General features: G+C 34.4%; 1 protein-coding gene across 3 annotated transcripts in view; it reads right to left on the reverse strand.

Annotated features, from left to right (window-relative positions):
• The window catches only part of RGS7 (regulator of G protein signaling 7), a 636920-nt gene that overhangs the window by 194416 nt on the left and 429297 nt on the right, over window positions 1–13207 (reverse strand). For all 3 annotated transcript variants that reach the window (XM_074262504.1, XM_074262502.1, XM_074262503.1), the window contains exon 4: window positions 11644–11694. In XM_074262504.1, coding sequence (XP_074118605.1) covers window positions 11644–11694 — 51 coding nt within the window. The remainder of the gene's footprint in view (window positions 1–11643; window positions 11695–13207) is intronic.

Raw genomic sequence — 13207 nt, forward strand, 5'->3', positions numbered from 1 at the left:
TCTTTCTATCATACCACATACCTCTCCATCTTAATATGATGAATAAATATATGCAGATTCACAATATCATACATATCTAAATCACTTTATGGTGATAGAGGCAGAAGAGACATATGACAGGGAAAGAAATGGAAAGGTAGTTCAAATTTCATTTAAGGATTGGACAATGAAGTTCTTTTGTTCTGTTTTATTTTAAATTTTTAAGTGTAACTATACATTTCTTTATGTAGGATGTTATAGGCTCTTATTTTAATTATTTTTCTACAATATTCTGTTTTCTCATCCTTAAATATATATACTAGCCTTATTCTAAATTAGAAGTATTAACAAATGAATAACTTATGGTTTCCTATGCACAAAACACTGTGCTAAATACTGGGGACACACATAGAACAGATGGTCCCTGTTCTCAAGGAGCTCACATTCTATTGGGAGAAAAACACATATGGAGGATTTCAGCTGCAAGTCAAAAGAAAAGACCCCAATTGTCCATAGGGTACAGAAGCAATACAGATGTTATTGCTTCTTTGTTAATGCATTTCACTGATAAAATTATATTATTTTCTTATGTTGAAGCATTTAACAGTGCCAAGGACTTTGGTGATGAGAACTTTCTTTCCTGTGTATTAAGTAGCTGTGACTATAGCCCCTATAAGAGCAATTTGCAGGCTGCATCCTTATAGCTATTGCTCCTCAGGATAATGACTGATAGGGTTTAGAGTCTTGAGTTGTTTTTAATGGACTTTGAAGGGAAATGATGATCAAGATAGAAGTGGTACTTTGACTTGTCTGTAATGTAATGCCTCTGTCCTTCTCTCAGGGGTACTGTGCTGCTTCAACTGGGCTGGTTTGCCTGCCTTTTGGTCTCAGGTTGTTAGTAGTTTTGTTGGTTTAGCTGACCTCTTCTCCATAGAAGTTCCCTTTTATGGAAGCAATGGAGGATGGTGGTTATAAGGACCAGTAGTAGAAGATCTGGCAGCATACTATGAATTACTATTCCCAGTGTCCTTGGGCTCAAGGCTCTAGGTGGCATCATCAGGGTCTAAGAGTAAGTGATGGTCAAAGAGGGGTGTTGGTTTGATTTGCCTGGCACATGCTACCTGTTGCCAGCTTCACTATTTATTCTATGAATAGATTGATTATCCAAAAGCATCCATTAAATATCTATTACATATGCATCATGATAGACATACTCACAGACTTCTTAACCCCCAAACAAAACTAAAACAAGCAAAAACAAACTCCAACAATCCACAACCCAAATACTGACAATTCTTGGGTTCATGATCTATATTAATTTTGCTGCAGATTAACAGAAACCACTAAGCACACACTGACTATGCATTAAAAATAGCAAGAATAAAGGGCTGGAATCAGAGGACTTAGGTCATATCTTTCTTCTGTTACTCTTTACCTATATGACTCTCAGGATATATCTTTACCTCTATAGACCCACAGTTTCTCACTTATAGCAAAAAGAGGTTGGACAAAAGCCTTTCCAAGATCTCCTGAAGTTTGAAAACTAAAAGATTTTAAATAAGTATATGTTGTATAAGTTAGGAGGTGTCATCAAGTTTTACTTTTGTTTGGAGTGAATCCAAGAAAATGTATTGCTTCTCTTTTGATTAGTCAAAGGCCACTTCACAGAGGTAGTCAATTTTAGTAGGCAATCAAACAAAATATATGTCAGACTTTGGCAATGAAGATGAATGACAGCATTGTATCACAGCATTATAGACAAAGGAATCCAAAAGGACGTCAAAGTTTTTTTAGGTCAAACTTCTTATTTTACAATAAGAAGACTGAGGGTCAGCAAATTTAAGTGATTTTCATGAGGACACACAGGTAATAGGTGGAACTGTGGGGATTTGAACTTAGATCCTATTGTTTCAAATCTATTTCTCTTTCCATTTCAAAAAAAGTGTAGTCTTGCAGACTCGGAGAATAAAGGCCCTGAATAATTGTTTATGATTATACTAATAGCTAGCATTTGTATATTACTTTAACATTCTTAAAAATGTTATGTATGGAATCTCAATTGATTTTCATAACAGCCCTATATAGTAAGTGCTATTATTATTTCAACGTTATAGATGAGGAAATTGTGCAAGAGGCAAAATGACTTGTCCCAAAACATGCAACTAGTAAATATCTGAACCAGAATTTGAACTCAGGTTTTTCTTCTCCAGAAGCAAGCAATCTAAACAACATGCCATCTAGATAGTTATATTGTGACTGTATTGCTCACAAAGAATGTTACAAGCATATGTTCTTTTTAGATGAACCAGATATACAACACTTATCAGAATTTTTCACTCTCATATTATTGTCAAAGTAATGGGCAATAAAGAGAGAAAGAGGGAAAATAGTATAAGCACATCAAACAAAATCTCATTTTTTCTTTTCTTTTTTATATGCACACTCATTTTAGTGATATTTCCATGTTAGTCATAATGTGAAAGAAAAATCAAAACAAAAGGGAAAAGCCATGATAAAGTAAAAGCAAACAAATAAACAACAAAAAAGGGTGAAAATAGTGTGCTTTGACCTGCATTCAGTCTCCATAGTTCTCACTCTATATGCTGATGGTATTCTCTATCCCAAGTCTATTGAACTGTTTTGGAATACTATTGCTGTTACTGTGTACAATGTTTTCCTGATTCTGCTTACCTCATTTAAGCATCAGTTCATGGAAGCTTTTCCAAGCTTTTCTGAAATCAGCCTGCTCATAATTTCTTATAGAACAAGAATATTCCATTACATACATATACCATAACTTATTTAGCCAGGTGATTGGCAGAATTGCCCCCTTGGAAATACACTATCACTCTTCTTTTAAAAGGAAAACCAGGCTTCCATCTTCCAAACCTCCATTTTCTGATGGCTAGACTCTAAACAAAAAAGCTTTTGAAAACACTCACACTATCATACATGATATTGCTTCTAACATTGGAGGTTGAATGACAAAGGCAATCAAAACATTCCAATACAATAGTTAGTTCTTTTGAACTGAACCACCTACCTAAGAATATGCCAGAGAGATTTCATCATTATTTTTCCTTTTTTTCCAAATCATTAGTTTTATTCTCAATCAATACTGCTCAGAGTGGTGAAGATGAAGTAGACCGGTGCCAAATTTCTAATTTAGAGTTGATACTGATTGTAGTTCTGAAGCTATTCATTTAGCCAAAAGAACATTTTCTTGCATAAAGATTTAGCTTAATAAAGTGACAAGCACACAAGTCTTAGAATTGTTGTCATTAAGTGTTGGCCCTAAAGGGACATTAATCCATCTACTACAAACAGTCAGTTCTATAGATGAGGAAACTGAAGTCCAAGTTGGTTAAAATAATTTGTTCAGGGTCACAGTTAGGAAGCATTATGTAAGTAAAAGAATTTGAACTCAGTTCTTCTGACTCTCAAACCAGTGCTTTAGTCCTTCATCAGATCATCTTCCATTCCTTCCAGCAAATTGTCTCCACCATCATCCTCCTCACTCTTTCTCAGATCTTCAGTCTTTTTTAATCTACTGGTTTTTACCCTGATACCTAGAAACACAATCATCTCTCTCCCATTCTTAAAGAAAACAAACAAACAAACAAACCAGTTACTAGGTGCTATCATCTATTCCTTCTTTTCCCTTATATTTCTTCAGCTCCTTTAAGTAAAAGGTAATGAAAAGCAACTGTTTGCTTGATATCTCTCCTTTCACTTCTAATTCCTTTCCAATCTAGCTTTTGATCTTATTCAACTGAAGCTACTTTCTTCAGTCACCAATGAATTTAAATTCTTATTTGATAAATCTTTCCCTCTCCTCCTTTCTTCATTATGCTATATCTGACACTATTTCTTCTTGGAATTCTCTCCACTCTTATGTTGTTGTGATCTCTCCTCTCTCTCTCTCTCTCTCTCTCTCTCTCTCTCTCTCTCTCTCTCTCTCTCTCTCTCTCTCTCCCCTCTCTCTGTTTCTCTCTGTTTCTCTCCCTCTCTCTCTCTCTCTCTCTCTCTCTCTCTCTCTCTCTCTCTCTCTCTCTCTCTATATATATATATATATATATATATATATATATGTGATGCTTACAAGGTGCTAAGTTGGTTGTGTAATTTAGCATAGTACTTAACAATTCTCTAGTTCAGAGTTCACACCTTTAAGAGAGCATATAAAAGGACAAGCCCACTGGAAGCTCTAGGAGATTCAGAACTTCAGGGAACTTTGGGACATTCACAACTAGGATTGACTTCCAGGAAATTCACAAGCCCATGAAAACCCACAATCCCACACTCTAGGAGATTCAGAGTTAAGAGTTATTCCAACTTCGACATTTGTGCTGGCTGGAGACATTCAGACCAGAGCTCTCGGGAACCAAGGAGAGAGGAAGATTTCCAGAAAACTAGCTGAGCACCAAGTGACAGAGATAAGCTTTTGGAAGAGACAATATTCGAAGGACACAATAAAGGATCTGGACTTTAACTCCTAGCTGCATTTGGAGTGATTGAACTGAACTGAATGAAACTAAGGCTGCTCCCAGAAGCTCCCCAAGAAACCTGCACACAGAGAACCCTTTAGTCTCCTTTTATGGGTCTTCATTCATGTTATGTCCATTAATTGTAGGCTCAGTCCTGGAAGCTCTTCTCTTTGTATGTTATAGCCATTTAGTATCTCATTGGTTTCCATGGTTAAACCCATTCTCTCTCTGCTGATGGGTTTCAGATCATACAGCCAACCCCAGTCTCTTTTGAGTCCCAATATTACAAAATAACTAACCACTTATTAAACATTTCAACCTAAATTTACCATAAAAATTTTAAACACTATTTTCAAAGCAGAAATCATTACCTTTCCCCATAAATCTGTCTCTACTCTGAACTTCCATATTATTTTGTAGAGGGCCACAGATAGTGGGAAACTCAAGGTATACAACTCTTTAGTCTAATAAAAGGAACCCTGCTCACAATGTCTGGTTTGGTTCTCCATCCACCAAGGGTGTGACAGCCTATGTTGTAACTAAATCAGAGTAATACAAAGTGGCAAAAAGACAGCACAACAGCAAGTTGTTTATGTGGTCCTACATGTGCAGTTTATAGTTAGTGCATGCACAGTGTGCTATAGTTATGTAAGAGTATTAGGGCATATAAGGCTGAGAGAATTTGGAATAAATCACTCCATGTTTGACCATCCACATGAATCCCACCTCTTCACTCCTCTCCTAAGATCAAGGACTCAGGCTGGTACAGAGATCCTATAGTGAGCAAGCCTGGACATTATCTTACTTTTGAGGGAAACCCCATCTTTCTGCTCACTCAGCTTCATCTTAGTTTCCTCAACTTCTATGATTTACTACATGTATCCAGTCAACTGTGAAATCTTGTTTCTACCAAGAGAATTTCTCTATTGTAACCTGCTTTTCTCTCCTCACAGAGCTACCTCTCTAATTCATGACCTTTTCATCTTTCCTACTGCAAAATGGTTTGTTTGTCTCATTTCCTCAATCCAATCCATCCTCCATACAGCTGCCAAAGTAAATTTCCTAAAACATGTGTCTAACCATGAAAACCCTTGCTCAGCTTACCACACAATCAATGCCAGTGGCTAATACCTTTAAATTTAAATATAAGTATATTGGTATATTTGCTGTTCTTCGCACAAGATGCTTCACATCCTCTTTTTCATGCATATCTTAAACTCTTTCGCACCTTTTAGAATTTCTGGCTTACTTGAAAATTCAGTTTAAACAACATTATTCCCTCACTTACTATGATCTTTTTTTATAATTACAGGTAAAGCTAGTTTTCAACATGTACTTTTATAAGATTTTGATTTCCATTTTTTTCTCTTTCCCTTGCTTCCCTCTCCCTCTATTCCCAAGACAACAAGCAATCTAATATAGGTTATACAAAGTACAATCATATTAAATATGTTTCCACATTAGTCATATTGGAAAAGAAGAATCAGAACAAAAGGAAAAAAATGAGAAAGAAAAAAAAGTGATAAAATATTATCTGATTTGCATTCAGACTGGATGGTTCTTTCTTCTGGGTGTGGCTGAAATTTTACATTATGAGTCTTTTGGAATTGTCAGACATTGCTGAGAAGAGCTAAGTCTATCAAAGTGGATCATTACATACTATTGCTGTTACTGTGTATAATATGCTCCTGATTTGCTCACTTCACTAACATCAGTTCATGTAAGTCTTTTCCAGCACTTTCTAAAATATTTCTTCTCATTATTTCATAGAGTACAATAGTATTCCTTTATATTCGTATACCACAATTTGTCAAACAATGCTTTCTATAGGCCACCTCTTCCAGTCACCCCAAGTCCCCATACTAGTTATCCTCTAAGGTAGGGGCTCTTTAACTGGAATCCACAGACTCCAAAAACCCTAACAATAATTTTTTTTTTCTTTCTCAGTTTTCAACCTACCTGGTTTAGGTATCAGTACCATGGCTGTGTCATAAAAGGAATTTGGTAGTACTTCTTCATTTTCTATTTTTTCAAATAGTTTATATAACATTGGGGCTAATCTAACAATAATTTTAATGTGAAATCTGTGAAATTGGATAGAAGAAATTTGCCAGTTTTTATTGATAGATATAGCTATAGATATACTCATACAGATATAACAAATATATGTAAAGACAGACAGAAACACAAAGAGACAGAAAAATGTATCTTTTCTCCTTTTACACTGTACCTTATGCAATTAGTACAGTTTCTGGCATGGAGAATCTAGTAAATGCCTTTTGACTGCTTCTTTCAATTATTTGAATACAAATCTCCACTGACATTTACTAGCAAATCATCTTTGTCACAAAGCAAGTCACTACTTTGAGCCTTCATTATCTTATTTATAAAATATAGCAATTGATTTAAATAATTACTAAAAATATTATAAATTATAAATGACATAATCCCAAATATATTTCATCATATTACATTAAGTATATTACAAATTATTATAATAAATTATCATAAATCCTAGCTATCATGTTAATGTTTTTAAAATGAGTATCAATATTTATGCTTCTTAGATAATTAGGTTACCACAATTCATCAATTCATCAATATGCATTTATTGAGCATCTATTATGTGCCAAGCACTTGCCCAGTGAGTAAGGTACAAATATAAAAATGAAAAGAATTTTTGTACACATGGAATCCAACAACATAACATTTTTCTGTGTATACAAGACACACAAGCAAATGGAATGAATGCACTTTGTAAATCTTCAAACAATAAAAAATATTTGAATTATTTCTCAGAATGTTATGCCCCACTGTGGTCTTACAGATATTTCACCCTTTTAACATGTTTCCATTCTATCCTTTGACAATAATAATAATGATAACATTTGTAACTTGGGATTTTTGAAAGACTGGAAGAATCATCAGAGGTGCCTCTGGCAACCAGGCACCACAAGAGTTTGGTACTGGTAAAAGTCTAGCCCACTGAGGAACCATCTCATCTGAGCAAGAAAGTGACTTTTAGTCTAGAGTTAATTTTCTACCTCATTCATTCTGACTTCTGGCATATGCCAGGAAGAAGAAATACATAGGAAAGGGATGGGAGGGGAACCTTTCACTTTCGTGGAGAGTTGTCTGATGCTCTAAGAGGTTAAGTGAATTACAATCACCTAACAATGATATGTTTAGGAGGGACCTGAATCCAAGCCTCTAAGCCCAGTTCTCTACTATAGGCAAATAGGGGACACAATAAGCAGAGAGAGGTTCCATACATTAGGTTCAACTTACAATAGAGATTCAAATAGAACTATTTTAGTTCATGTTATAAAGATGAAAACTGAGTCAAGGAATTATAGTAAATGTTGAGAAATGAAGTCTGTTTATGAGCGCTTTACCTATTTTGCAAATATGGAAACAAGGATCACACATTCACTTACTTCCTATGTCACCTTATTAAGTCACTTAAATCCTCTGGTATTGTTTCCTATTCTGCAAAATGAGAAAGTTAGCTCGAGTAATCTTTTCTCCCCAAATCTTTTACCCTGAATCTTTATATTACATATATAATGCCTTAGAATTTATGATGACAGGCAGCTTCCATATTTCTACTAAACTGTATTCTCTGCTCGTGTAACAATTCTAATACAAGCTCCTTAAGGACAGGCACAATTGCTGACACTTTTGTTGTCTTTTTTATGTTTAGAATGTCCAGAATCTGGAACAGTATCTAGTGATACCATTTACTGAACAAATATTGTCTTTTTCCCTGAACATTTATGGTGACTGAATAAGTTGTGATGCAGTAATACATCTCCCAAATTATACTACTGCCTGGGCCTTTTGGATTCATTTTGAGAACCAAATCTTTCCTTTCCTCCCACAAACAGTTTTGCTGAAACTTATCCTACCTTTAACCCTTCCCCACTCATCCTGCTAGATTACTGTGTAAGTGTAAGCACAAGACATGGAAACATGGATCTTGTGGAGAATATACAGTATAGCAAATGATATTTATGCATCATCAGGCTATAATAGATAAACAAATGCCTGCCTTTTTGACTTCCTTATTATTAAACCTTAAGTTTCTTGAGACCAAGGCTATCTCTGATCATTACTTTGTAACCCTTCTAGTCAAGAACATGGTCTGTGTACAATAGAGGGACTTAATAAATCATTGGCTGAAAAATATAGTTCCTCTTAAGATGTTTCACCATGCAAAGCATTCACTCATTAATCCTCCTAGTAACTCTGAAGACCTGGGGGTGGGGGAAATAATACTCCTAAGTGAGAAGGAGTAAGAATGCTAAAGCAAAGAAATTAATTCTTTAACTAAGGTCTCCAGGGTGCTCCCTTGATATAGCAGGAAAGGCAGAATCAAGATCTCTGGACAGGTAATAATTGACCAGATCCTGAAGCATTGGACTTCTTTTCTCAGAGCTCTGTTGCTTTTACAGCTTTCTTCCTTTCAGAATTTCTTTACGTCCTTTTTATTCTCATCTTCATTCCTGTCTCGTCTTTTCTCTTTTTCCTCCTTTATCTTCTCTCTATCTTTTTATATTTCTCTTTTACTCTCTCTATCTCTATCTTTTTCCCCTTTCTCTTCTCTCTCCCTCATCTTTCCTCTTTTCTCTTCCCTCTTCCTCTACAACCACATCTCCTCTAATCTGCACAAACTGTGTAAAATCAGACCCAAGGTCTGTAAAATAAAAGTATTTTGCACTTATGCAACAGATCTTTGCATTTTGATAAGTGAAAGACATTATCACTCACTGTTCAGGTGATCTCTGAGAAATCGTGGAATTTAGCTAGTGAAAATCAGCAATTTTCCATAGGAAGTAGCAGAGTTTGGGAAGGATGAGAAATATAATTTTATACCAATCAGAAATAGAAGCAATAGGAACAGTTCAAGGACAAATCTCTTGACTACTTTCATTTCTGTTTTTCTGTTCAGCAGCTCAGTCTAATTAGCCATGGTTAATAATCACAGTTACAGAAAGTCGTTCAGGACATATTTAGCACTACAGGAAAGTGAATTTCCCCTCCTTTACTTATCTCTCCTTCCCTGGCATCTACAGGGGGCTAAATCACGGAGGTCAAAAGTTAGATCTGGAATGAATTCATTTTAATGATAAACCCTTTATGAGAGATCTGCCACCAAAAGAAAGTAGATAGATTTTCTGCTTTACAATGCAGTTCATTTCCAAAGAGCTTTGAGATTTGGATACATTTGGAATGAAGAGACAAAAAAAAAATATATCAAGGACTTCTGATCCAAACCAAGCTTTTTGCATTTTTACAGTAATATGTATATTTCAAAATTCAAAGTCACTTTCTCCTACATAAAGCAAATCCTATGACATTTTTTCCAATTAGCAAAAATATTTTTGAGTGCACATATACTACTTATTCAAAAGGATATATTGGGTATCAATTATGATTCTACATTTTAGCACTCATTTGGAAATAGACATTAATAGCTTCAAAAACCTTTGAATGCATCAAGCTAAAATATACAAAAAAAAAAAAAAAAACCCTCTTTATTTAGTGCTGACCTAGGGAATCAAATGTTTATCTGGAAATAATACATGTTTAAAGAAGCCTGAGGGATAAACAATTCTAAATCTGGGCACTTAGGTCATCTGAACAAAATAGATACAAGTCAGAATGATTAACAAATTGCACATAGGAGAAAAGATTTATGCATTTCAATGAGGGTTTATTGTAATTTTATTTCGAACCCTCCTTTTCCTCTCCCCTCCACTCCCCTCCCATTGAACAAATGCAGCATAAACATGCAAAGATGTTCAAGGTTGAAAATCACTCCAAGTCTATGTGTGCTCATACATAAAGAACCCAACAAAATCTATTTCACAATGAACATCTAGCTGGGAATGCTAAATTGAGAATCATTGCAGAAAATCCAGCCATAAGCAAAATTCAATGTGGTCAATTTGCTATGGAAAGTATTGACCTAATGCTTTTCCAACACCCTGTAGGCAAATGTCCCATTTCCTTCTTTTGATGAAAAGGGGAAACTTCCCTGGCTTCCAACTCCTTCCACCAAAGAAAACTGTAGAAAAATTGACCCATTTGATAATGGTATTTTTTCTCAGTTAATAGCCAATTCCTGTCTACTTCACAATTTCCTGAATTGAAAAGAAAAAAATGAAATTATTTAAGCAAATTCATAACTTTATTTTTTTGTATTTGTGGGGGAAGGCTACATAGTTTTCTTTGTAGTTGACTGATGGCAAGGATAGAATAAAATCCATAACAAAATAACTGTCCAGATATTTTCAAGTACTCTACCATGTGTGTTGTGATAATTCATTGAAAAATTTAAAAAGTCAGACTGGTATTTGTAACTAATATCATTATAGTATTCAGATTTGAATGAGTTACAGGACTGTTTTCATTGTACTTAAAAGGCATTATAACAAACAATAGCTTGAAACAAATTGATTCCATGTTGAATATTAGAAACATTTTGTATATGAAGGAAGTTTCATTGTGATTGAATTTGTTATAGAGGGAGCTCAAGAATGCATATATATATATATATATATATATATATATATATATATATATATGTAGTTGTAGTACTTTGTGGTCATATATATATGACCACAAAGTACTACAACTACATATAATTTAGTGAGACCAGACTTTTTAGTTAATTAGACAATCAGGCAAGAAGCATTGATTATCTCTTATATACTAGGTACGGTGTTGAGCTCAGAAGAAACAAACTCACATAAAAGGTAGTATTTGCTGTCAAGGAGCTCAAAGTATGATGGGAAAAAAATAATATGCAAATAACTACATACAAACAAGTTATAAATAGGAAAAACTCTCAATAATAAACAGAGGAAAGGCATGAAGAATACTATATGTAACATGAATCTGCACCTATAAGGCACATATATCACTTAAATAAGAATATCCAGCATATTATCAAAGATAAGATATTAAAATGCTATTATGCTGAACATACTTTATATAAAATATCAAAAATATTTTAAGATTTATTTGCATTGCCCTTAGTTAAGCATAATTATTATATTCCAGAAGAATGTTTTAGTAAGAATGACTCTAAGAAGACACATCTTCAAAAAAAACCCAAACAAGTTCCAAAGTAAAGTAATTTCCATAAATAGGACAAACAAAGTTTACTTACCTGGATCTTCTATAGTTAAGTTCTTCGTTAACCATTGCACAATGTCTGACCCTATGACAAAATGTAAATAAATATGAACATTTGTACTTATTGAACTCTAAACTTTCAAATAATTTATGGCTAGTGATTTGTTTTTATTGTTTTGATTTGCCTTTTTAAAAAACCCAAATCAATAGTGGTCCCATTTATAGAACTAGAAAAACATAAAGTAGAACAGATTTGGGAACAATGACGATAAATTTAGTTTTAATTCCATTTTCTATTCTAGATCAGTCCAACAAGCTTTTATTAAGTATTTTGTTCAGAGCAATGTGCTAGTTTTGAGAATAATTCATTTTTAAATGAGAGAAAATAGAAGATAATTGCAGAACTATGACTATTAAGTATGATTGTGATTTTGGGAATAGGATTCTGTTGCAGAATTAGGTTCCATTGCAACTTCTGCCAGAGGCATGATCTGTGATCTTGGTCAAATTTCTGACTTCATTTACTCCTCTGCGCAACTGAAAAACAGTAAAAGTCACTGATAATATAATTCAGAGATGTCTGAAATGATTAAAATAACAGTGCTCATAAAATAATTCCAGGTGCTTGATTAAAACAATAAGCTACACTAAGCACAACTCTACAGTTGGGTTCCATCCCTCTCTGGTCCATGCCCAGAAACTGTCCCCATTAAAGGTTTGTGTTCTTCACTTGATTTGTTAAATATAACAGAGTCTTGTTAAGCACAGCTATTTCTCTAATATTTAAAAAATGAGGCATCTAATTGCTGCCCTTAGTTGCTTCTGCGACAAAAAAAGAAATAAGAAAAGGGAATTTTGAAATCTTAGGTTTTTTTTTATTTAAACTTTTATCTAATTTCAAATTCAAAGTCAGTGTGGGAAAGTATAAAGAATATTGCAGTTGGAGTCAAAAGGTATCTATTATTTCACTTTGTAGAAGTCAGTTATCCTTTCTCTTTCTCCCTAATCTATAAAAAGAGATTGTTCTTGATGTCTCTAGTTCCCTTTGAATGCTACAGGCCATGTTTTTATTAGCTGAAGTCACTCTCCTTTTAAGTATTTCATTTCTTGAGTCTCTTAAACAAGAGGAATCAATAAATTGGATCCTCAGTTCCAAACACTAATCAATTATGTGCTATTTTTTATCTCTACTACCAGTGCTCTGCACCTCTGGGAAAATTACTTATTCTTCCTTCTTATCCTTCCCTTTTTTTTCTTTTCCCTTCCCCTTCTTTCTCTCTGTGCCTCCTCTCTCTCTCTCTCACACACACACACACATACAGACACACGCAGACACACACAGACACACACAGACACAGACACAGATACAGACATACACACAAAACCAACCAACAAAAACAAAACAAAACACCAAAAAAGCCATGGACTCATCTGAGGAGTTCTATTTCTCTTTTTTTTTCTTTCTTTTTTATTAGTATAGCTTTTTATTGACAGAATACATGTATGAGTAATTTTTCAACATTGACCCTTGCAATCACTTCTGTTCCAACTTTTCCCTTCTTTCCCTCCACCTGCTACCCTAGATGGCAGGCAGTCTC

The sequence above is a fragment of the Sminthopsis crassicaudata genome, chromosome 4 (genome assembly GCF_048593235.1).
Source record: "Sminthopsis crassicaudata isolate SCR6 chromosome 4, ASM4859323v1, whole genome shotgun sequence".
NCBI classification, from domain to species: Eukaryota; Metazoa; Chordata; class Mammalia; order Dasyuromorphia; family Dasyuridae; genus Sminthopsis; species Sminthopsis crassicaudata.